The sequence below is a fragment of the Arachis stenosperma genome, chromosome 9, assembly GCF_014773155.1.
Source record: "Arachis stenosperma cultivar V10309 chromosome 9, arast.V10309.gnm1.PFL2, whole genome shotgun sequence".
Classification (NCBI taxonomy): domain Eukaryota; kingdom Viridiplantae; phylum Streptophyta; class Magnoliopsida; order Fabales; family Fabaceae; genus Arachis; species Arachis stenosperma.
Genome location: NC_080385.1, coordinates 32625153 through 32651853, shown reverse-complemented (window position 1 = coordinate 32651853; position 26701 = coordinate 32625153). Strand labels below are relative to the sequence as shown.

Sequence of the window (26701 nt, the reverse complement as noted above, 5' to 3'; positions counted from 1 at the left end):
CCTCAATTTTATTTTGTGGCTATAACGAATTCAAGAAGTAATTGTTTTTCTACTTTAGGGGCAATATAACATGGTACTATGGTAGCGACTGATATGCTGCACTTGTCTCTTCACTTTCTAATCATAATTAATTAATTAATTAATTTCCTTCCTCCCGTCCGCAGTTCTTTTCCAGTTGGTTGTGGCTACCAGGATCAACAATCTCACTTTTGTGTTAAAAGGTTAGTTCTATTGTTTTAAGGTGCATGTTCTGTTTCTGAGGGTACTTAACTGAAATCAATTTTATCGTAAAATAATGCAGTTTGCATTCGTATATGGTTAGTGAAAAAACTAAAGAAGTACATTAAATTGCTAATATTTGGACCGTTTGGTGTCGTTCCTCTGGAGTCTATACTCTATGGGATGGATAATTTATAATATGAATTTAGATCTTTTAAATTTTGAATTTTATTTTAGAGGATAAAATATAATTTATTATCGTTTATTTTATAAGTAAGACTAAGAGAAAATATAAGAGAGAAAATATTCAATGATAAGAGATATTATTTTATTCTCTAAAGTAAAAATCTAAAATTTAAAGGATTCAAACTCGAAATATAATAAAGGATGGGATTAGTAAGATGATAGAAAATTTAAGGTGTAAAAAGAAAAAATTATCAAAGAGCTAATTTTGTTTTTAATTAATATTAGTTAATTTTTAAAATTATTTTATTTATCTTAAATTTAGATCTTAAATTATAAATTTTTAATCTTAACTTTTAAATTCTTAATTTTAAATTTAAAAACATATATTTTTAAATTTAAAAAATAACTAATATCAATTAACTAAAAATTAATTCTTTGTACTTTCTCTTTAAAAAACATATATATATACACAACAGTGATGCATATATCATTTTATTCTTTGTAGACACACAGTGTAAGTTCTCCTCCATTCATAATATATTATTTATGTATGTAATTCAACCTTAGACAGAAATACGAAAACAAAATTTTTATGGAGCATATATATATATATATATATATATATATATATAAGTTATTATAAATTTGTATATAAATATATATTATTTAATTTATTTTTAATATATATTTATATTTTAATATATATTATATATTAATTACTAATTTTAATATATATATACATCCCTTTTTATATTAAGTATTTTCAATTATTTTGTGATAATAATTAAAAAAAAAAGATAATGAATTTTTCGACAAAAAAAATCCTTTTTCTGCCCTTAATTTTTATTTTTTGTGATAATAATTAAATTTTCTGTTAATATATATATTTTTTGGGTTAATAAAACATACCTATATAATACATTAAATTATTGATTTGTCCGTTAAATACTAATTAGAATTGACAGAATTTTTTGTTAAGAGTCTTATTATCTTTTGAAAATAATTATCAGGAGTCATTTAGATTTTTTTTATTTTTTGTTATTTTTTATATATAATAGCTAAATTTATTGTGTAAAAATTAAAAAATATTAGTAATTTTTAATTTTTTAATTTATAAAAATTTAATGGAGGATATTTTTTTTAATCTTTTATTGTTGTTTAAAAAAGTTGTTAAGATATTATATTATTAGGATTATATTAAATTTTAGGTGTAATCAATTTAAATTAATCATAATAATTCACATAAAAACTCATTATTAGAAGAAGTACATATTCTATTTTATAATAAATAATAAAAAAATTGACATAATATTTTATTTAAAATAGATATAATAAATGAGAATATTTATGTGAACTAACCATATAGATATAATATTAAAATTCAAATTTTAATACTTTAGAATAACTAATAACAAATAGATACGATTGATAACAATAAATAATTATATTATTTTTATTAATATAATAATATATTTTTTTTATTTAATTTTTATAAGTAAAAGAAAAATTTTAAAATCACTAATATTTCATAATTTTTACATAAAAAATTTAGTGAAATATATAAAAATGTAACCAAAAATAGAGAAAAAATAATAATAAATAGTTTTTGATAATTAACCAAAAAAAATGAGATCTCTTACAAAAGAATTTGTCAATTCTAATTGATGTTTAATAGATAAATTATACAACTAATGTGTTAGATAAACACATTTCATTTACTCAAGAGAAATATTATTAACAAAAAAATTGACTAATCTCACAAAATTAAATATCATTAGCGGAAAATAATATTTTTTGTTAGGAGTTCGTCATCTTTCAAAAAATTATAAAAAAAATAATTCCTCCTTTCTCTGTATATCTAAGAATTACACGTTTTTCAATATCCTTTCTGCATTTTAAAAGCCTCATGCAACATGCAAGCATTCATTCTTTTCTGTCAACCTGTAGAGGTACAGGAACAAGCAGAGCAAGTAGGCAAAGGTGAAATTAAGAAAAAATGGAAGTGAGTAATAAATACATAGTGATAAAGCATCACTTCGAAGATGCACCAAAAGAGTCAGATTTTGAGATAAAAACAGAGGCTTTAGGTTTGTCAGTGGAGGAAGGAAGTGATGATATGATAGTGAAAAATCTGTATATCTCTATTGACCCATTTCAGATCAACCGCATGAAGAGCTTTAGCGCTTCCCAAGATGCTATTAGCTATTCCACCCGCATAACTCCGGGCAAGGTACTTATTATTTTAATTACATATTATATAAATATAATTAATTATTTTATCTAAAATAAAATATTAAATTAATTTTTTATGTTTAGATATAATTTTATTTTGATATTTAAAATTTAAAATATTCTATTTAAATCTAAGAAAATTTTATTTAACTTTAATATAGTCTATTGTGAAGTCAAAGTTAAATAATTAATGAAATCTTTTATATGACAGCAATACAAAAACAAGATCGATAATTTAGCCACAAAATAAACGTGAATTTATCAATACATTTATTTATCATTCTCCTTAGTTCTATAGAAAATATTTCATTTAAATTGTAAGAAAAATGATAAATAAAGATAATGATATATCCACGGTTGATTTTGTGCTTCTAGAGCTTGTACTTGTTCTCCATATTATTGATTTTGTTCTTATATTTCTGTCATGGAGGACATTCCATTAATTATTTAACTTTAACCTCACGGTAGGACTATATTGAAGCTAAATGAAACTCTTTTAGATTCAAATAGGACATTTTAAACCTTAAGAACCAAAACAGGATTATGTCCAAATGTAGGGGAGCAATTTAATATTTTACCCCTTATAAAAAAATATAACTATTTGTTATTAATTTTGATGCTAAAAAAAATTTAAGTCTTAACCGCTATACCATCTTAGAGAGCTATACTTTATATTAACTTTTTTAACATTAAAAGTTCCGTTAATGATTCTTTGGACAATTTACCAAAATAAAATAATTGAGATTCAAATTTACCGAAATATAACTTTTACAAAATGATACTAAAATACAACTTTTTAGTAAACTATGTAAACCGTAAGAGAAATTCCACAAATTCCAAACATACATAAACCGCTACATCCCTCTACACCTTGAAGCAAAATTTGGCCAGAAACCGCGATAGGTCTCGCGGTTTCTGTGGAGGCTGCAAATAGACATAAAGCCATAAACCGCGATAGGACAAATGCTTTCAGGTAACAGTTTCAAGATCCAATTCATCAAAATCAGAACAACGCAAATGCTTTGAGTTCTTTTGCCCCTCAACTAAACACATGTTTCATCCAATAGCAACCATGAATGGATCAAGCACCTATAATGGCAGTCGTTTCTGCGCCTCAGTCTCAGTCTTAGCCTCAGCCGCAATTTCAACAATTTATGGTTATTTTGGGCATATTACTTTTAAATATTACACTGTCATTATAGAGAGGAAGATTATCCTCAGAATATTACTATTAGAATTTGGATGGCCACAACTCAGGAAAGTTCTTAACCATTCTCTTTAGATAGAGGATATTACTAAAATGTGTATTTGTGTTTTACATAAAAAAGATATTAATTAATATTAATATTAAATTAATAAAAAAATAATTTAGGTATCAATTTTTTCAAAGTTCATTTAATTTAAGTTAATTTATGACTCCACTATTTCTATTATATCTATATCCATTCTTTATAAGTAATGCTAAAAAATAATAATGTTATTTTATTTAATTTAACATTTATAATTATATATATATAATACCTAAAATTATATGTTTATTATATTTAAATTTTTTTATTTATTTTAATAATAATTAAAAAATATAATAAAAAATTTAAATTATTTTAACTCGATTGTTATTATTTTTTAAATATTTTTTGTTTGTTAAATATCTATAAGATATTCTATCAATATAGTTAACCAAATTTCAACTTCAAATTTATATACTAAGTCCTTAAACTATAGTATTGAATTAAAACAATTAGTTTGTCAATACAATTGTTAAGTAGAAATTAATTTCGATTTTTTGAAGAAATTAATTTCAAATTTTTATAAAATATAGCTGATTTTACTATATGATAATTATAAATTACTAAAATAATTACTGCTCTACTTAATAATTGTATTGACAAATTAACTGTTTTGATTCAATACTATAGTTCAAGGACTCATTATATAGATTTGAAGTTGAAATTTAGTTAACTATATAGATATTTAACAAACAAAAGATATTTAGAAAATAATAAAATCGAGTTAAAATAAATAGTTTAAAACACAAACACACATTTTAGTAATATCCCCCTATCTGAATGGAGTGGTTAAGGATGTTCTTGAGTTGTGGCCGACTAAATTCTAATAGTAATATTTTTAGGATAACCTTCCTCCCTATAATGACTGTGATCGATATTTAAAAGTAATATCCCCAAGATAATCATGAGTTGTTGAAATTGCGGCTGAGACTGAGACAGAGATTGAGGCGGAGGAACGGCTGCCGTTAGAAATGTTTGATCCATTCATGGTTGTTGTTGTATGAAACATGTGTTAGGTTCAGTGGCAAAAGAACTCGAAGTTTATGCCTATTTACAGCCTCCACATAAACCGCGAGACTCATACACGGTTTTTGGCCAAATTTTACTTCAATGTAAATCGCTGGAGGCGTATAGTGGTTTATGTATGTTTGGAATCCGTGAGACCCCTCACACAGTTTACATAGTTTATTAAAAGGTTGTATTTTAGTATCCATTTTGTAAAAGTTGTATTTTAGTAAATTTAAAACTCAATTATTTCATTTTGGTAAATTGTCCTGATTCTTTAGATGCAGATGATTTTTAATGAATTTTTAGAAATAGTTTATTATTTCGTTTTAAATTCATAAGTTTATAAAAGGGTAAAGTATTAAATTGGTCCCCTATGTTTGGGCGTAATCTTATTTTGGTCTTTAAGGTTTAAAGTGTCCTATTTGAATCTAAACAAATTTCATTTATCTTTAATATAGTCCTATCGTGAAGTCAAAATTAAATAATTAACGGAATGTCTTACATGACAGTAATACAAGAACAAAGTTAGTAATTTGAAGAATAAGTACAAGTTCTAGAGGTACAATATCAACTATGGATGTATCAATACATTTATTTATCATTATTCTTATAATTTAAATGAAATATTTTCTATAGAACTAAAGAGAATGATAAATAAATGTATTGATGCATCTACTGTTGATTTTGTGTCTCTAGAGCTTATATTTATTTTCCAGATTATCGACCTTGTTATTGCACTGCTGTTATGTAGGATATTCCATTAATTATTTAACTTTGACCTCACGGTGGGACTACATTGAAACTAAATGAAATTTTTTTGGATTCAAATAGGACACTTTAAACCTTAAGGATCAAAACAGGATTACGCTCAAACGTACGAGACCAATTTAGTACTTTACCCTTTATAAAAATATAAACTTTTTAGAATTTGAACTAAAACACAAAAGTTGAATTTCTATTTTTATTCGTTTTGATTTTTTTATATTTTATTTAAATCTAAATGGAGATATTTTTATTGACATTTATGTTTTAAAGTTAATAAACAAGTAATTTAAAAGTAGTAAATATCAATACTGTATTAGTAGTAAATTAAATTTATTTGATTCGATTTATTACTGGTACAATAAATACATGCTAAATCGAATCTAATTGATTCGATTTAATGCTAAAAAGTATAAATCAAATCTAGTTGATTCGATTTATATAAAAAACTTTAGAACATGCATGTAAACTATTTTGTTTTAGGATATTGGTATAATATTGAAGGAATGAAGGCTATTTAATTTGTTTATGTTATTTACCTTAAAAATTAAATTGAAATTCAATGTAAAATTTATCATTTCAATTCTCAGTCTCAATTCAATTTATATTTTTTATGATTTTTAATTATTTCAAATAATTTCAGTTAAATTGTGAAAAATTAATTAAAATAAAAATTATAGACTTACACCATTAACAATTATATACCATATTTAAAAATATAACACATTAATAAAAATAGACTTTAAAATATTATCTAAATTTTATTTAATTAAGCATAACAACAATATAAAAAACACATTACATAGTTGAGACATCACATGTTTTGGCTCATTAAATTTGAAAAATTCTAATAAAAAAATTATAATTTTATAGATGTGAGAATTGAAAGTTTTGTGCATTTGAATTGAAAAAAAAAATTAAAATTTTATAAATAATTGACAAAGAATTTACATTAAATTGGTTTGAATCCATTTTTTTTATAAAATTAATAAAAATATGATGAAAAATAAAGTAATAAAATGTAAGAGTACAACTGAATGCATTTTATTTATTTTAATTGAGCTTTTGTTATAATGTTACAATAATGTTTTATTCAATGAAATATATAAGTGGTAATATTTAATCATTTTTTTAAAAGTTATATTTTCTTTTTAGTCTTATTTTAAATATTGTATCTAATACAAATTTTATTTCTAAATAGATTTAGTTACAGTAGAGTTCAAAATAATAATAAAAAAATCAAATTGAATTTATTCCAAGTAAAGCAAGAAAAATTTAGGAGCAATATCATGGAAGCTGTCTTTCTATTAGATTTTAAAATATTAATTTAAATTTAAAGTTTAAGCTTTTAAAACTTTTGAACATTTTAACAGATTACGGTTGTGGTATTAATAATTTATTTTATTTTAAATTTTATTAATTATGGTTGTTATTGATGGTATGAATTCAATCTAAATTTTAAATCATTAATTATTTTTACATGAATTAACGTTTTTTTAAATTAATTTTTTGAAAAAAATTAAAATTCAAACATTTTTGAATTAAATAAATTTTAAAGTGTAATATTTAAATAATCTATGATTTAAATTAAATTAAATTAAAAAATTTAAAATTTTAATACTACAACAAATTATACTAATTTTTTACTTTTTAAATGGATCCAAATCGTATTGTAAAATGATCTTATTTTGTTGGAACAAAAACTGAGATAGTTATAAATGTGTATTTTGTTTTGGACGGCCAATGTGACATGTTTAAGAAAATTTGCATGCTTTTCTCTCCTGAACAAATGAGATACTTTATAACTATATATCTTATTACATTTATTTATTAAAAAATTCATACAGGTATTACAACTTTAATTTTACAAATCTATATCTTTCAAAAGCCAACTATAACAGGCCACCCTAAAAAAATAAATATTTACCAAACTTACCTTTAATATGTTGCAAGAGGATGGCTTTTTTATTAAAATAAATAAAAAAAACTCATTATTTTTCTAAATACACACCTATAAAAATTATTATCTAAATACACAACACCATTTTTGACCATCATCCACGAAATAAATTTAGCTACTATTTTTTGAATGTCTCCCACGAAATGGAACTCAGGCCGACAGGAGTGCATTGACCACCGTTTCAAACCTGCTACCTACGAAATGAAGGACTGCACATCATTGGAGACGGCAGCAAAACAAGCACATCATTGTTTGACGTTTTTCAATTTTCTTTCTTTTTTAGTTTGCAAGAAAAGTTGAAAGATTTGGTATGAGAATAAAGTAAAAATAGATTAAGTGTGAATGCAAAATTATTAGATGCTATTATTTTAAGATTATAGATTAGATAGATTCCGGGAAGTCTCATTTATTTAGTTGAAATAATCTTGCAGTAGGATTCGAATGCTACATTTTCATATTCCATGATACTAGGGGGATAACTAGCATGAATTCTCTAATACTTTTCTAATTGGTACTTGATTCTAAGGTAATAGATAATTCACTTTAATTAAAACGAAACACAATGATGTGTTATAGATATTTTGATTAAATAATGAAATAAATTTATATTTGTTATTAATAAAATAATTGTATACTAAAAATCAATTACTAAACACTAACACAAAAATACATATTTAGTATCTCATAAAAAAATTTAATATTACTGCAAATAAATTTAGTTATACTCGTTTATTATCAATTTAATTTTTATTATGACGGATTTAATTATTTAATTAATTAAAAAATATAAATTAATATATATAAAATATACATAAATATATAATAATTAATTTGATGATTAATTTTTAATATTTATTATTATAATTTTTGTTAATTAATTAGCCAAGGTAGAAAAGTTAATTAATTTAATTTTGTGACATCATCTCAAATATATGCACCGTATAACTAAGATTATGTATGTGCATAGCTATTCTATTATTTTTTCTAGGAAAATAAGTGTCAATGATAGATAAATAGTGTACATAAATTATTTGTAATGCATATTATTGTAATTTTTAAAAGATATATAATACAATAATGTAGAGTAAATAGTATACTACTTATTGTCATTTCAGTTGTACCTCCTAGAAAATAGCCCAATTCGTGAGTGCTATGCCTTAAATGCCCATTTTTTGAGCTCCTGGCATCCTAGCCCAAATTCGTGGGCGCCTTGCTTGAGTTGGAGGCTAAACCAAGTGGTGACCAAGAAATGATGCTGCGCATTTGGATAATAATTTTTATGGATACGTATATAGAGAAATAATAAATTTTCTTAATTTATTTCAATAAAAAAATCCAAAAGAATCATATATTACACTTAATTTATTTATAATTTAATTTATCAAATATATATATATATATATATATATATATATATTATCCATTTTTAAAAATTAATAAAATTTTATAATTAAATAAAATACTTAATCAAGTTTAACTAAGTTGTTATAACCATTTTTCACATTGCCTATTTCTTTTTTTTTTCTTCTTCTTCTCCTTCGCGTTTCAAATGTTATGTGTTGATGTGTGTATTCACTTTCCAGGCAATTGATGGTGCTGGTATTGGAAAAGTTGTGGCTTCTGGTAACAATAAGTTCGTGAAAGGTGATTTGGTTCTTGGAGTATTCACTTGGGCTGAGTACTGTTTAGTGAAAGAAAGAACCATCATGAGAAAACTAGAGCCCTCCGAATTTCCACTCACTTATCATCTTGGGGTTCTAGGTAAGCTTTTTATTTATTAATTACATGGCTCATGGATATTGCATGGATACTTCGCTATTATAGAGATGCCCAAGCACTTTGTGCTATACTTACCCATACAAAATTACACAATTGGCTACACATTTTAATTAATTATTAATTGATTTTTTAATTAATTAAAGCAAAGTAAATCATGCCCTGTGAAAAAAAAAAAAATTGGAAGAGTAATATCATGTTTTTCTCTACTAAAATGTGTCATCATCGTCGTTTTGGTCCTTGTGAGTATATTGGAATCGTTATATGGAAAATCTAACTTCATATTCACCCAACACTTTAAACTGAATGTCCCGTAAACATACATTTATAAATATATGAAGATGGATCAATCCCATATATAAAGAATGATATTAGTAAAGTGAAAAAGTGAAAAGTCTAATTATTTTCAGATTAAGATATAGTGAAATTTACGCGTGATGAAAGTTATAATTTTATGAGAAACTTTTAAGTTTTAAAGTGTTTTAAGATCAACCTTCTTACCATGATAAATTAATTGTCTTTTATATTAGTATTATATGCTTGTTGTTATTTTTAATTTAAATTTAAAAAATATTAATCAGCTAAATTTTTAAATTTTAAATTTTAAACCACATCTACATCTTAAAATTTTATACTCTAAAATAAAAACTAATATCAAACTGATAAATAAATAGCACAGAATAAGAGTATTTATTTACTTTTAGAACATACACAAGTTTTAAAATTCAATAGTAATTAATTTCATAATTTTTTATTTTATCAGTTTGATAATTTTTAAAGATTAATTTATAGCATGTGTGATGATACTGTAGTTCCACTGTTCAAAAAGCTCTTGTATTTTTAAGAGATATTTATATTTTTTATATTTAGTAAATTAAAAAGTTTATGTATGTATTTGTATTTGCAGTTTTTATAAGTTAGGATATTTTTAAAAAACACACCTAAGACTATATTTGTTTACAGTGACAGGACACTAAAACAGAGACATAGAGACATAAAATTGTATTTAACAGATAAGACATTAATAGAGACATTATATCTAAAGACATTAAATTAATGTATTTTGTGTCCATCCTAACAAAAAAGATACAGAGACACTAATAAAGAACACAACTTATTTTTTATTTTTCTTTCATTATTCTTGTTAATTTTTCATAATTATATTATTTTCTCAAATCTTTTTGAATGAAAAAAAAATGAGACTAAAATAGATTTTTATAATATATTCTACTTTATAAACAAACAGAATATAAGAATATTAAATTATGTGTCTCTGTGATTTATGTCTTGTTTTCAATGTCTTATCTTGTCCTGTTCTAAAAAACAAACGCAGCCTAAAAAAAATTTTTTAAAGTTGGCTTGTGTTTATCACAAAACAAAAAAGACTAATATAACCTCGTACATTAATTAATATTCAAATTTAATTCTTATATTAATGTCTATTATAATAGTTTTAAATTTTAAAAATTATTTTAAGAAATACATTTGTTGTTGCTTATGCTTATTAAAAGATATTTTTAATTTAATTTACCAAACACATATGCTACGATTTTTAAAAAGCTAGTTTTTATAAGCTATTTTTGAAAAATAAAAGCTTTAATGCTTTATCAAACTAAGCTTTAGGCTTGGTTTGGTAAAACTTTTCGAAGAGATGTTTGTAGTTTTCAAAAGCATTGATAAATCAAAAAGCGTGTCTGTACTTACCGCTTTTAAAAGTTATGGTCGCTTTCAAAAGCACTTAAGAAGGAGCTTTTTAAAGAGATATTCTCTACGTCCAAGCAATTTTGGCATTCAAGTTCATTCAAGTAATTTTAGGTCACGTGCTTTTTTCACTTTCTTCTTTCCCACGCTTCTTCTTTTCTTCCCCGCGCTTCTTCTTCATCTTCTCACGCTCATCTACGCACAGAGCGTCTTCTTCTTCTTCGCATTCTTCTTCGCGTTCCTTCTTCTTCACGTGTTTTCTCCTTATCGTCATTCTTTTATTGTTGTTATTACTGTATTTTTTTGTCTTTTCTTCCTTCTCTCTCTGGTGAAGAAGCAGTAGAAGGTGAAGAAGGAGAGTTTTGAATCATGCAGAACAGAAATGAACCGAACATGTTATTATGGTAAAACAATTGTATAGTACTAAATGAATGGAACATTATCCATTATATAAATTCAAATTTGAACAGCTTTCTGCATAATGAACAGAACACGTTCTCATGGTGAAACAATTGTATAGTACTGAATGAACGAAACATAATCCTTATATAAAATCAAATTCAAACAGCTTTTTGAGAACTGAACACGTACTCATGGTGAAATAATTGTATAGTACTGAATGAACGAAATATAATCTATTATATAAAATCAAATTCAAACAGCTTTATGCATAATGAACCGAACATGTACTCATGGTGAAACAATTGTATAGTACTGAATGAACGAAACATAATCCATTATATAAAATCAAATTCAAACAGCTTTATGCATAATGAACTGAATACGTACTTGTTCCGAGGGTTACCTGAAACTGTAGGTCGATCTCGGACGAGATCTTCTGTACTGGTCAGAGCTGTTGTGTCCGACTTGTTGGACTTGGTGATGGTGCTGATCCTTCGTCACCGGAGGGTGGTGGTACCTGCAAGGGACTCCGATGCTTAAGTTAGCAAGGGTATTAAGCAGGTTTTTAGTAGAATCAGAGTATGAGTTATACCTGGGTGATCCAGTGTATTTATAATGGCGTAGAGTGACTTTCTTAGATAAGATAAGTTAGTTATCTTATCTTATCTTCAAGGGAACCGCCCTTCTCTCTGTAGGCTTGGGCTGCCTTAGGATTTGGGGCGTGATCCTCCATTTGGGCCCTTTTTGGACTTTCCTGGCAATTTGGCCGAGCTCTTTGAGAAGAGGTCGGATTGTCTTGACCTGAAGAGGTCGGTCGACTTGTCAGTAGAACATCTCGAGTCGGACAGCTCGACCCAGGGTATGAACAGTGCCCCTGCTCGAGCTCGGTCTTTTTTTTGAGGTTGAGTCTTAGTTTTTAGGACTTCAATTCTTCTTTGGTGAAGCCGAACTCGAGCATTTTGTCGACTTCTTCTTTGTAGAGTTCTCCTTTGAATGCCGAACGTTTTCTTTTGTTTCTTCTTTAAAAGCGCGCGCTTTTACATTAGCGCTTTTAGCCTTGGGAACAGGTGAGGGTTTAGTACCCTCTTTAATTATTTTTTATTGCTGTTTCTCTTAGCCTTTCCAATTTGAATTTTCACTTTTCAGAAAAATGGTTTCTCTTCTCCGTAACTTCCCTTTTCTTTCTCTCTTTTTGCTTTTGCCTGAAGTTTGCAGTTTTTGTTTTTCTTCCTGCGACACTGCTTCGGCAATTATTTTGTGCTTTCCTTGTTTTTGAAAGGGCGACTTCCTGACTCCATTTCCTACCTTCAATTTCGTTGAGGCTTTCGACTTTCCCAGGTTGGTTCTTCTTTCCGCTCTTTTACTTCCTTCGTTGTTTTGCATTCGGTTTTTGATTTTGCTGTGATGCATGTTGTCACTGAAGCTTTTGAAAGATTGTTCCTTTGATGCTTTTTCTCCTTGTTGGTAACTGTGATGACTTTGGGTATGAACAGTAATTTTGCTGATGAACTTTTGAAGAAAGTTTTGATTTTGTGTCGTTTGCCCGCTTGGGGGGTTTATTTTTCTGAAAAAGGTGGCGTCTTTGATGACTTCTTTTTGGTAGTTTCGTTTGTTGATAAGCTGAGACCGTGACTTTGGAAGGTAGTTATTTTGATGACTTTATTTGATTTGTAGCTTTCAGGGTAATGACTTTCTTTTCGGGATGTCGCCTTTTGGGAGAGGGCTTTGGCTGAAAGTTTTGCTGGGGTTTTAGTCTTGTAGGTTTTCCTGAGTCCTTGTTCTGCCTCCAAAGGATGCCCCTGGATCTTTTTGGAGTGGGTCCTGGGGTTTTCTTTTATTGCCTGTACTGCGCTGGACTATATTATCCGAGTTGTTTTGCTTTGTCCGAGATGTTTTTTAGTAATCCAATTCTTCTTTTCCTGTTGTAGGACTAGTTGACCTCATGTCTTCTTGCAAAAATATTGTTGAGACATCTTCCCAAGTCCCTGAGGGCATGGCTGGTTGGGTAGATTCTATGGTTCTTTTGTGTGTTTCATTGATTGACTCCGAGTTTTGTCAGCAACTTAGGCAATTTCACAGGATTTGTGGTAATGGTAGTGATGAGAAGAACTATGAGCTTGTATCTCCAACTTCTGAGGAAAGGGTCTATTTTTCTACCCGAATTGCTGGAGAGCGCCCTTTTTTCTATGCATACGACTTCTTTTTTAGTCAGATGAATATTACTCTTCCTTTTACCCCTTTCGAGACCAACCTATTATGGTCCTGTAATGTAGCTCCATCCCAACTTCACCCCAATTCCTGGGGTTTTATAAAAATCTTTCAGTTGCTATATCGTGAGTTTGGTATCCCTGCTTCACAATTCCTCTTCTTTTATCTTTTTGTTTTGACAAAGCCTGGTGTAGTTAAGAAGAAAGTCGCTTGGGTTTCTTTTCGAGCTTCCCAGGGGAAAAAAGTTTTCTCCATGTTTGATGAATCTTTTTTCGCGATTTCAAAAACTACTTTTTTAGGGTCCGAGTTGTTGAAGGAGCTCGGCCCTTTTTTCTGGATGAAAATGATGAGCCCACCTTTCCTTTGGAATGGCAAAAGAATGTAATTGTATCTAAATATACGTGGGAGATGTTAGATGAGGCTGAGCAAGCTTTTGTGACTGTTCTGGAAGAAAACTAGGGGTAGCCTCCTCATCTCGACACAAAAAAAATTCTTAGCAAACCCCTCTCTTCTCCGAGCTGAGCTGGGTAGTGGTCAATTCTTCTTTTGGTTTTGCTTATTTTGTCGAATTTATCTCTTATAAGATCTTTTTTGATTCGTAATTTGTTTTCCCGCTGTGATGTTTTGTTTGTAGAGATGATTAAAAATAACGAATCCATGAAGGCCTTTAAAAGGGAAAGAAAGGCTACTATAGCTCAAAACGTCTCAGCCAAGCCGACCGGGGAGGGGTCTTCTCAAGTTTCGTCGAAGCCTTTGGTTCCGAGCTCTCCTGGACCGAGGAGGATAATCCGTACTACTCGGGTTCGTTTGGTTGATCCTTCACAAACTTCTGCTGGTACCTCTTCTCCTTCCGCAGCTCCTCCTCCAAAAAGACCCAGGACTATCGAGCCTTTTAGTTTGGATTCTCCCGACTTTGATGCTGTCGAGTTTGTAGATCAACAGATTGCTCCTTATGGTGTCATGCCTACTGATGATGTATCCATTCTTCATCATTTGGATTTTTTTACTTAGAGCGGCATTAAACTGGCACACATGGGAGCAGCTTTATACTGGACCGCTCAAGATCTTCCTATCCATGATACAAAGGCCTTTATAAAGGAGGCGAAATCAGAGTTTGACCAGATTAAGGGTTTGAAAGAGGAGCTTGAGGTGAAAGTGACCAAGCTGGAGAAGGAGTTGGAGGGGGAAAAAACTCAGGCTATTGGTCTGGTGGCCGCTATGCAATTAGCTGAGGACACAGCGTTAAAATATAAGGATAGCTATGTTACCACTTATAGAGAGATGATGGATCTCAGGAATAGCTTGGAATCTGTCCGGGCCAATTATACCGAGCTTCAAGGTCACCTTGTAGGCAGTGTTAATGCTGCCTATGACAATCTGAAGGAGCAAGTTCGAGTACTTGCGCCGGAGCTTGACCTTTCCCTTTTTAGCCTGGACAACATTGTTAGGGATGGTAAGATTGTTCCTGATGACCCTGATGATGATGATGTCGATCGTCCTTCATTGCCTGCCACCAAAACCTCTGTCGTGCCGACCTCTTTGACTCCCACTGCTGAGGTCGATCGTCCTGAATCAAAACTGGATTGCCACATCCTAAACCGGGATGATGGGACAGTGGATGTGGTGCCTCTTCAGACTCGACCTCCTTCACCCCGTGTTAATGCTGCCGAGAAGTCTTTGGATCCCCAATGATTATTCAGGATGTTTGTGAAGATAGCCCGGCTTGTGGGCTTTTAAGCTCTTTATTTTGTGAATGATGTTTGCTGACTGTTGACACTCTTTTGGTTGCTTGTTTAGCAACTTTATTTTGAAAAAACAAAGTAGTTTCCAAGCTTTTGGGGCTGATTTTGGTGGCCTCTGAAGCTTGCTATTATTACAACTTTATGTCTTTATATCATATCTGTCTGCACTCGTCTTGGTACCTTTCTAGGTTTTGGGAGTGTTGGAACTTTTCGTTGTCTGACCTCTTTGGGTTGGCTTGATTACTTTGCCTGATGTTATTTCCAGCAATTCGCTTTGTTCAGACTTTATTCAGGTCTTTTTTAGGAATTATGTTGTATAACGCTAAGGTTGCCGATGTCGTCATGTCGGTTTAGTCCAAGTTGTTGTTAGTAACCCTCTTTTTTGGACCTTGTTTAGGTCACTTTCAGTGATTACTTTCGTAGTTTTATGTTTTTGGGCCGACTTCATTATGTCGGTATCTTCTAAGTTATTTTTGTAATCCTCTTTTTTGGACTTTTGTTCAAGTCTCTTTCAGGGACTACTTTTATAATTTCTATGCTTTGAGCCGACTTCATCCTGTCAGGCCCTTCTAAGTTATTTTCGTAATCCTCTTTCTTGGACCTTGTTCAGGTCTCTTTCAGGGATTACTTTTATAACTTTTATGTTTTGGGCCGATTTCATCACGTCGGGCCCTTCTAAGTTATTTTGTAATCCTCTTTCTTGGACCTTGTTCAGGTCTCTTTTAGGGATTACTTTTATAACTTTTATGTTTTGGGCCGACTTCATCACGTCAGGCCCTTCTAAGTTATTTTGTAATCCTCTTTCTTGGACCTTATTCAGGTCTCTTTCAGGGACTACTTTTATAACTCTTATATTTTGGGCCGACTTCATCACGTCGGGCCCTTCTAAGTTATAGTAATCCTCTTTTATAGGGCTGGTCAGACCTCTTTCCAGGGATTTACTCATAACTTTGGTTATTGCGACTGGTCCGACTTCTTTACGTCAGCCAGTTTTTAAGTTATTTTTTAGCAATCCATTTTATTAGGACATCATCAAGTCCTTTCTATGGATCACTTTCTATAACTTCTTGCATTATTATGTTTTCATCTTTGCCGATTTTGTAGAGATTGGGTTTAACCCTCGTTTGGTTGACCTTTTAATGAATTTGGTTTTCATCTTTGGTCTTTATCGTGATCGCGTAGTGAATTTGATTTTTACTTTTTGCCGATCTGTAGCTTTATAATCGGACGATGAATGTTTCAGATTAATGTGGCTTGAGCATTTGTAGAAGATCTAAACAGATTTTATTCAAAAGAAAATGCAAATATATACATGCGGGAGGTTTATCCTCTAAGTCAAGTGATTTGTAGGTCTTGGTTTGGTGCCTCATTAAAAAATCTTTTTAGGAAAAAGAGTGCGCCTTATCCTAAGATCCTTTATCATCCCTAACTATAGTACCTTCTTAGGTTGATCGAGTTTGACAGTCTCTAGTAGCCCTTTCCAAGTACTTCTATGACTCGGTAGGGTCCTTTCCAGTTTGCTGCCAGCTTTCCTTCTCCAGGTCGAGTTGTTCCGATATTATCTCGGATTAGGATGATGTCGTTCTCATCGAAAACTCGCTGTTCTACCTTTTGATTGTATCTCGCAGCCATTCATCGTTTTAATGCTTCTTCCCTAATCCGAGCTCTTTTTCGGACTTCCGAAAGTAGGTCGAGTTCTTCCCTTTGAAATTGAGAGTTGGCTTCCTCACTATAGTGGATCACTCTAGGCGACCTTTCTTCAATCTCCACTGGGGTCATTGCCTCCATTCCATACGCTAATCGGAAGAGTGATTCCTTTGTGGTGGAATGTGGCGTTGTTCGATACGCCCATAGGACTTGTGGGAGCTCCTCGGCCCAGGCTCCCTTTGCATCCTGTAATCTCCATTTCAGCCCGGCCAGTATGACTTTGTTGGCAGCTTCGGCTTGTCCATTAGCTTGGGGATGTTCTACAGAAGTGAATTGTTGTTTTATATTCAAGTCGGCCGCTAGCTTTTTGAAGCCTGCATCTGTGAACTGGGTACCATTGTCTGTGGTGATGGAGTATGGAACCCCGAAACTTGCGACAATGTTTCTATATAGGAATTTTTTACTTCTTTGAGCAGTGGCATTAGCTAAGGGTTTTGCCTCGATTCACTATGTGAAATAGTCTATCCCCACTATGAGGAATTTAACTTATCCCGATCCCTAAGGAAAGGGTCCAAGAAGGTCGAGTCCCCATTTTGCGAATGGCCAAGGTGAGGTCACGCTGATGAGCTCCTCTGGCGGGGCGATGTGAAAGTTGGCATGTTTCTGACATGATGGACATGTCTTTACGAACTCTGTGGCTTCCTTTTGTAGAGTTGGCCAATAAAATCCTACCCGAAGTACTTTCTTGGTAAGTGCTTGCACTCCGAGATGATTGCCACAAATGCCACTGTGTACTTCTAGAACTTCTTTTGTGTTGGAAGTCGGCACACATTTTAATAATGGTGTTGAAATCCCTCTTTTGTATAGAGTGTTATTTATGATAGTGTAGTATTGTGCTTTCTGTTTTAACCTTTTTGCCTCTTTTTCCTCTGTGGGGAGTGTTTCTGTTTTGAGGTAATTAATTATGGGAGTCATCCATCCTTGATCCTGACCTGTTTTGCATAGGACTTTTTCTTCTTCTGAAATTGATGGGTTCTGCAGAATTTCTTAGATGAGGCTTCTATTGTTGCCCCCTGGTTTGGAGCTGGCTAGTTTTGAGAGTGCGTCAGCCCGGACATTCTGTTCTCGGGGTATGTGACGGACCTCATATTCTCCGAGTTATCCGAGCTGTTTCCATGTTTTGTCAAAGTACTTTTTCATGGTGGGATCTTTGACTTGGTAGCTTCCTGCTATTTGTGAAGTGACTACTTGTGAGTCGCTGAAGATGATAAGCTTTTGAGCTCCAACCTCTCTAGCCAGCTTCAAACTAGATAGTAGTGCCTCATATTCCGCTTGGTTATTTGAGGCAGGGAACCAGAATTTGTGGGAGAGTTCGATTTAGGTTTCTTGGTCGCTTTCAATTATCACACCTGCGCCGGTTCCAGTTTTATTCGAGGAACCGTCCACGTAGAGATTCTATTCTGTGGGGGTTTCCGGTGTGTCTGTAAATTCTGCAATAAAGTCGGTCAGGTATTGTGATTTGATGGCTGTCCGAGCTTAGTATTGAAGATCGAATTCGGATAACTCGACTGCCCATTGCAAGATTCTTCCCGCCAGGTCTGTTTTCTGTAAAATCCTTTTTATGGGCTGGTTGGTCCGAACCCTAATGGTTTGGGCTTGGAAGTATGGGCGAAGTCGTCGAGATGTTAGTATGAGAGCGTAGGAAAACTTTTCTATTTTTTGGTAGTTCAGCTCGGCTCCCTATAATGCTTTACTGATGAAGTATACAGGTTGTTGCCCACTGTCGTCTTCTCGGACTAGTGATGAGGCTACTGCCCGACTTCCTACTGCGAGGTACAATATGAGTGGTTCTTCTTCCTGTGGCCGAGTTAGGATAGGTGGCTGTCCCAAGAACCTTTTGAAATCTTGGAAGGCTTGCTCGCACTCTATTGTCCATTCAAACTTCTTTCCCTTCCTTAGAGTGGCGTAGAAGGGAAGAGATCTTATTGTCGATCCGGCTAGAAATCTGGATAAGGCTGCCAACCTCCCATTGACTTGTTGTACCTCTTTGACACAAGTCGGACTCTTCATGTCGAGTATGGCCCGGCATTTATCCGGGTTTGCTTCGATTCCTCTTTGTGTGAGCATAAAACCCAAGAATTTGCCAGCTTCTACTGCGAAGGTGCATTTTACGGGATTGAGTCGCATGCCATGTCGTCTTATAGTGTCGAATACTCGGGCCAGGTTGGACAATAGCATCTCTTCATTTTGTGTCTTTATTAGCATGTCGTCCACGTAGACTTCCATGATTTTTCCGATGTGATCCGAAAAGACCTTATTCATTAATCTCTGATAAGTAGCTCCCGCATTTTTAAGACCAAAAGGCATTACGATGTAGCAGTAGTTTGCTTTTGGGGTTAAGAAGGAAGTTTTTTCTTGGTCGGGTGGATACATTGGGATTTGATTGTATCCCAAGTATGCGTCCATAAACGAGAGGTATTTATATTCGGAGGAGGCATCTACCAGAGCGTCAATACTTGGGAGTGGATAAGGATCTTTTAGGCAGGCTTTGTTGAGATCAGTGTAGTCGGTGCACATTCGCCACTTCCCGTCTGATTTTTTCACCAAGACGATGTTGGCCAGCCATAGTGGGTATTTTACTTCTCTTATTAACCCTGCCTCCAGTAGAGCTTGTATCTGCTCTTCCACAGCTTGGGAGCGTTCTGGTCTGAGCTTTCTACGCCTCTGTTGTACTGGCCGAGATCCTAGGTAGAGTGCTAGCTTGTGGCACATTAACCTGGGGTTTATGCCTGGCATGTTTGCGGCCTTCCACGCAAAGAGGTCGACGTTATCTCGTAAGAACTGTATGAGTGATTCTTTTATGTCTCATTTTAGGATTGTACCGATATTGGTCATTTGGTCCGGGGTGTCCTCGATCTGGATTTTTTCTATTTCACCTTCAGGTTGTGGGCAGAGTTCTTCTCGCCTCTGAACTCCACCGAGTTCGAATGTGTAGAATTCTTCTCCTATGCCTCTGAGGTTTAGACTTTCATGGTAACAGCGGCTTGCCGTCTTCTGGTCTGCCTTTATTGTAGCTATCCCTTCTGCAGTTGGAAATTTCATGCATAGATGTGGAGTCGAGACTATTGCGCCGAGCTGATTCAATGTTGTTCGACCTATTAAGGCGTTGTAGGCTGAACTTACGTCGACCACGTTGTAATCTATCTTGAGTGTTCTTGACTGGTTTCCTTTTCTGAAGGTTGTGTGCAGCGAGATGTATCCAAGTGGTTGAACCGGGGTGTCTCCTAGTCCGAACAGGTTATTCGGATATGCTCTAAGTTCTTTTTCTTCCAAGCTGAGCTTGTCAAAGGCATTTTTGAACAAGATATCGGTGGAGCTCCCTTGGTCTATCAGTGTGCGGTGGAGATTTGCGTTTGCCAGTATAACAATGATGACCATAGGATCGTCGTGTCTTGAGATGATACCGGATGCGTCTTCTTTGGTGAAAGTAATCGCGGGGATGTCGGGTGCTTCCTCCTTCCCTTCAACATGATATATTTCTTTAAGATATCTTTTGCGAGATGATTTGGAGATTCCTCCCCCCACAAATCCGCCGTGTATCATGTGGACGTGTCTTTCTGGTGAACGAGGTGATCGCTCGGTTCGTCCGACATCTTCTTCTCTTCTTCTTTTTCTTTGCTCATCGTCCTGGGTGGCCAGATACCGATCTAGCTTTCCATCTCTTACTAGCTTTTCTATGACATTTTTTAAGTCAAAACATTCATTGGTGGAATGCCCACGGATTCGATGATATTCACAATATTCGGCCCGATTTCCTCCTCCTTTTTTGCCTTTGAGTGGTCGAGCTGGAGGTATTTTTTCAGTGTGGCAAACCTCTCTGTAGACATCCACAAGAGACACCCGAAGAGGGGTGTAATTGTGGTATTTTTTGATTTTTTCTCCATGTCGATCTTCCTTTTTTTGGACTCTTTGTCCTTATCCCGAGAGGTGAATCCGGATTTTGAGGTGTCTCCTAGTCGAGAATTTTCTTCCATGTTGATGTACTTCTTGCACTTCGTTCAGAGATGTGGGGTGTTTTTTCGATATAGATTGGCTAAAAGGTCCCTCTCACAAGCCATTGATGAAGCCCATAATGGCAGCCTCTGTTGGTAGGCTCTGTATGTCCAGGCACGTTTTGTTGAATCTTTCTATGTAGTTGCGAAGACTTTCCCGTTCTCCTTGCTTGATTCTTAATAGACTTGGGGCGTGCTTATCCTTGTCTTTTTGGATGGAGAATCTGGCCAAAAACTTCTTGGCCAAGTCGTCGAAACTTGAGATGGACCTAGGAGGTAGATTGTCGAACCATCTAATTGTCGTCTTTGTTAAAGTAGTCAGAAAGGCTTTACAACGAACTGTATCTGAGGCGTCGGTGAGGTACATTCTACTTCTGAAATTGCTGAGATGATGGCCGGGATCTGTAGTGCCGTTGTACAAAGTCATGTTTTGAAGTCCTTTGGGATCTTGGTCTTCATGATCTCCTTGGTGAATGGATATTGTTCCTTGCGGGAGCTATCCTCATGAGGGGTTCGGTTGGCTTTGGTCTTGAGATCGGCTTCGAGTTTTAGGAGTTTGTCCTCCACTTCCCGGCGTCACCTTATTTCCTTTTGTAGGTCTTTCTCAGCCTCTCGTTGACGTAGGGCTTCTTCTTCAAGTTTTTTCAAACGGTCTTGAAGCGCCTTCATCGCTTCCGCGTTTGGAGAATTCTTTTGTTGTTAAGTTGAGAAGTATCCTTTGGTGTAGTGTCCGCGTTTTTGTGCGGCGTTCTATCCTCTAGATCTGAATTGTGGTCGTTGTCATGGTCGTCCGCCATGACGATGGGATGACTTCCAGGTTCCCCGGCAACGGCGCCAATGTTCCAAGGGTTACCTGAAACTGTAGGTCGATCTCGGACGAGATCTTATGTACTGGTCGGAGCTGTTGTGTCCGACTTGTTGGACTTGGTGATGGTGCTGATCCTTCGTCACCAGAGGGTGGTGGTACCTGCAAGGGACTCCGATGCTTAAGTTAGCAAGGGTATTAAGCAGGTTTTTAGTAGAATCAGAGTATGAGTTATACCTGGGTGCTCCAATGTATTTATAATGGCGTAGAGTGACCTTCTTAGATAAGATAAGTTAGTTATCTTATCTTATCTTCAAGTGAGGTCATCTTATCTTTAAGGGAACCGCCATTCTCTCTGTAGGCTTGGGCTGCCTTAGGATTTGGGGTGTGATCCTCCATTTAGGCCCTTTTTGGGCTTTCCTGGCGATTTGACCGAGTTTTTTGAGAAGAGGTCGAATTGTCCTGACCTGGAGAGGTCGGTCGACTTGTTAGTATTACATCCTGGGTTGGACAGCTTGACCCAGGGTATGAATAGTACTCATGGTGAAACAATTGTATAGTACTAAATGAACGAAACATAATCCATTATATAAAATCAAATTCAAAATACCTCTATCTACAATTTAAAGATTATCAATTCAATTCAATTTAATTCAGATTCAAAACACCTGCGTCCATTCAATTCAATTCAATTCAATTCAGCAATTGCATTTCATTCAATTCGATTGAAAAAATAATCTATTAGCAAAATATTGGTGTTGTTAGTAATGACGATAACGAAAGAGGAGAAGAAGAAATGGAGGAGGAGGAGGAGGTATACATGAATTTGAAAGAAGAAAAAGATGACGTATGCCTGTATTTGAAAGAAGAAGAAGCGTGAGAAAGGAGAAGAAGATAAAGCGCGTGTGATGACGCTCTTCTAATGAGAGTGATTTTTGTTGATGTTGGACCTATTTGAATAAACTTGGATGAAAAAAAAATACTTGGATTTGTAGCATAACCCCCCTTTTTAAAATTGGTCTATATTGATCAAAATTAAAAAAATCTAATATAATCTCATACATTAATTAATATTTAAATTTAATTTTTATATTGATGTCTATTATAATATTTTAAATTTTAAAAATCATTTTACCAAACATATTTATCATTGTTTATATTATTAAAAATTATTTTTAATTTAATTTACTAAATACAGATACTATAATTTTTAAAAAATAAAAATTTTACCAAACTAAATTTTTCTTTTGTTTCTTATATAAAACACAAACACTAAAACATGTTAATCTAAGCTAGAACATTTTATTAACCAAAATGCTATTTCGCCAATCGAAGATGGCTTTGACAACTGCTAACTACGTATTTGTAACCATATATATTAGCTAAAAAGACAATTTATCCCTTTTATTTATTTTCAAAGAGACAAATGTTTTAGAGATTTTACTTTGCTTCATTCTTCTTTTCTCTTTCTGATTCTACTTCATAATCCCCTTAAACCATTCTCAATATCTTTGAAAATCACTCTTACAAATTCTTAGCCATTTCAGCAACAAAAGAGTGGTGCAACGAGAACAATCAGAGTGCTGTACTAATTTGTTGTGAATGTAAATTTAAGCAGAAAGCATACGGCTCCGATAAAAAATCACATGGGCCGTATGTTATGAATCAGTACAGATTTAAAAATTGATGTTACTATGTACAGGAAAAAGAAGGAAAGAATGTGCATTGGGAAGCTGCAATGGAAAGGGAGAGAAATGGTGATGGGAAGAGAGGGGAAAGGGGTTACATTGGGTAGGGGAAGGACTGCAATGGAGAGGGAGATGAAAGAGGAGTCTGCGTTAGTAAGGGAGAGATTAGATTTGGGGTGTAGTTTGTCAGGTCACCAAAATACGGTGGCCATATTAGCATTGTATTTGTCGGAAATTTATTTCGGCAAATTTGGAGACACATTTGTCAAATTTTAAAATTTTTTAGAGACTATTTTGTCAATAACAAAAATCAAATAATAATAAACTTTTTTTATCATCCATATTATTCAATTATCAATTATTAAAGTTATTTGTGGTCGGTAAAATAACAATTTATATATTAACGTATATATAAATGACCAATCCGAATAAGCATAGATATTTTTTGTAACTTATGATAGCTTAATCGAATTGGTAATTTCATTTCAAAATTAATAATAATAAAATTGTTTTGTCTCCACTATTTTTAATAATGCTATCACATCTTTTATTAGTTAATTTTTTTATCTTTTAAATTTTGAATTTTATTTTAGAGGATAAAATATATCACCATTATTTATTTATAAAAAAATATAAAAAATATTCAATAATAAAATAATTTATTTTATTCTCTAAAATAAAAATCTCAAATTTAAAAAATCTAAATTCTTACATCAATATATGTCGCTTATGTTTGAACAGCAGTGCAAATTATAAAATCTTCATTTTTTCTTAGGGCTTGGGGGAATGACAGCTTATGTGGGATTTTTTGAATTATGCAAACCCAAAAGGGGAGAAAAGGTTTTTGTGTCAGCAGCTTGTGGAAGTATTGGAAGTTTGGTTGGGCAATATGCAAAGCTTTTTGGTTGCTATGTTGTTGGTTGTGTTGGAAGTCAAAACAAGGTCAACACTTGTTAACACTTTGGTATCTAACTTGCATTGGGTATATCATTAAGAAAGCCTAACTCTTGTGTAATTTTATGTAGGTGGCATTTCTTAAAGATAAGCTAGGATTTGATGACGCATTCAATTACAAAGAAGAAATAGATCAAAGCTCTACTCTTAGAAGGTATGAAATGTACTTAGTTTAATTTTGAAGTATTAAGGCGTTCGAAAATGTTTAATAATCAAAATAAATTAATAAAAAATAATTAAAATTTATCTTATTTAATATTTATTTATTATTGTAATAATTAATAAATATTAAATAAGATAAATTTTAAGTTTTTTTTTTATTTTTTTAACATTATCAGAAGACGTAATGCTTCTTCATTTACTATAGAATATTTTAAAAATTGTTTAAAATTGTCACAAAATCAAGAAGTAACTACGGTGAAATTTCGACTGTGGTGTGATGATTCAATTAGCTTTAAAAACTTATATTTTATCCCATTTCACTAATTAAGGATTTCTGAGATCTTTGATTAAAATATAATATTAGTTATTTATAATTATTCACCAATTTTTAATATTAATTTAATTTTATATACATCTTATTTATTTAAATTACTAATTATTAAGATTTTTAATTAAAATAAATAATAATTTCTTACTCATAAAATAGTTTTAATATTTTTTATGAGTTCAATTCTATATAACAGTAGCGCATATATATAACTCAATATGAGTGGTCAAATAATATAAATTCAAGAAATTGCAGATTCGGCCAAAGTTATTTATAAATCAATATTTATTTTACGTTTCTATTATCAATATATATATATATATATATATATATATATATATATATATATATCACACTAAACACACACTCTTATTCAAATAAAAATAGAGCTCAGATTTTTGGTAAATTAATGTTTGACTTATTAATTTAAAAAATATTGTAGACAACAAAAAAAATTAGATAAAATGTCAAAAATATAAAAGTAATTAGAAGTTTTAATTTATAATTTTTTAATTATTCTCCTAATTTTTAAATAAAAAAGTTTTGTATTATTTTATGTTTTTAAAAAATAACACATAAATTTAAATTCTTTTTTTAGTAAAGAATGTATCGTAAGTAGTTTTGCTCTTATTTTATTCTAGGTATTTTTCTGAGGGAATTGACATATATTTCGACAATGTTGGAGGCAAGATGCTGGAAGCAGTGATTGATAATATGAACATATTTGGTAGAGTAGCTGTTTGTGGAGCAACATCGGAGTATATTGATATAAGAAAGAGAGCATCACTAGATTTAGTTAATGTTATATATAAGAGAATCACCATACAAGGGTTTTTAACTCCTGACCTCATGATTCACCATTTTCAAAATTTTATGATAAAAACATCAAATTATCTTCGAACTGGCGAATTACAAGTGACTGAAGACATCTCATTGGGTATAAAAGGCATCCCTTCTGCTTTTGTAGGCCTCTTCAATGGAAGCAATATTGGAAAGAAAATTGTTAAATTAGTAGAAGAGGAAGAATGAAAGGATTATAGAAAATAGAGTATGAGATATATAGTAGAAGGTTTAAATATCAAACTTTTCAGTTTATGTATGTATGTAGTGTATGGTGAACTTTATATTAACAATAAGAATAAGAATAAGAATAACGTTGTTGCTATTATGTTCAAGCTTGCTAAAATAAAGAATTGATATGATGTCGTTATCCAATAAAATTAGTTTTCGTTCACGTTTTTTTACATAAATTGAAAAAGTTAATTACAATAAACGCATCAATAAATTTAAGACAACTATTTAAATAAAGATAGCAAAAACATCTTTTTATAAAAATATTTTGTTAAAAATTGTGACTTATTTATTTAGGCACACTTTAAATAAAAACAACATTTTTAGAACATATCAAAATTTAACCATATAATTTATCATCTAAAAATCAAAAGAAAATATTTTCATATAAAGGTAATTATAAAATCTTTATGATAGTATCCATCTAAATTTAATATTTTGTACATTAGAAAATCTTGAAAGCCTTAATTTTTATAATAATTTTAACTAGTATTTGATTAGTATAAATA

At 31.9% G+C, this 26701-nt stretch overlaps 1 protein-coding gene across 5 annotated transcripts; it reads left to right on the top strand.

Annotated features, from left to right (window-relative positions):
- Positions 1–26277, top strand: LOC130951464 (2-alkenal reductase (NADP(+)-dependent)-like). 5 transcript variants are annotated; one of them, XM_057880112.1, is made up of 7 exons: positions 1–73; positions 165–221; positions 2353–2635; positions 9240–9417; positions 24453–24619; positions 24703–24785; positions 25763–26277. In XM_057880112.1, the coding sequence occupies exons 3-7, from the start codon at positions 2402–2404 to the stop codon at positions 26148–26150; spliced, it is 1050 nt and encodes a 349-aa protein (XP_057736095.1). In that variant the 5' UTR covers positions 1–73; positions 165–221; positions 2353–2401; the 3' UTR covers positions 26151–26277. The 5 variants fall into 5 exon arrangements, with proteins under 5 accessions (XP_057736095.1, XP_057736094.1, XP_057736096.1 ...); XM_057880113.1 differs by having other exon boundaries at positions 67–81; XM_057880111.1 differs by having other exon boundaries at positions 62–221.
- Positions 26278–26701: the final 424 nt, after the last annotated feature.

What these genes read in the sequence shown, in the direction of transcription:
- LOC130951464 (XM_057880112.1), top strand. Translation starts at nt 2,402, where the DNA reads ATGGAAGTGAGTAATAAATACATAGTGATAAAGCATCACTTCGAAGAT. An exon ending in CCCGCATAACTCCGGGCAAG is followed by an intron (nt 2,636 to 9,239) that starts GTACTTATTATT and finishes TTCACTTTCCAG; the next exon opens with GCAATTGATGGTGCTGGTAT. An exon ending in GTGTTGGAAGTCAAAACAAG is followed by an intron (nt 24,620 to 24,702) that starts GTCAACACTTGT and finishes AATTTTATGTAG; the next exon opens with GTGGCATTTCTTAAAGATAA.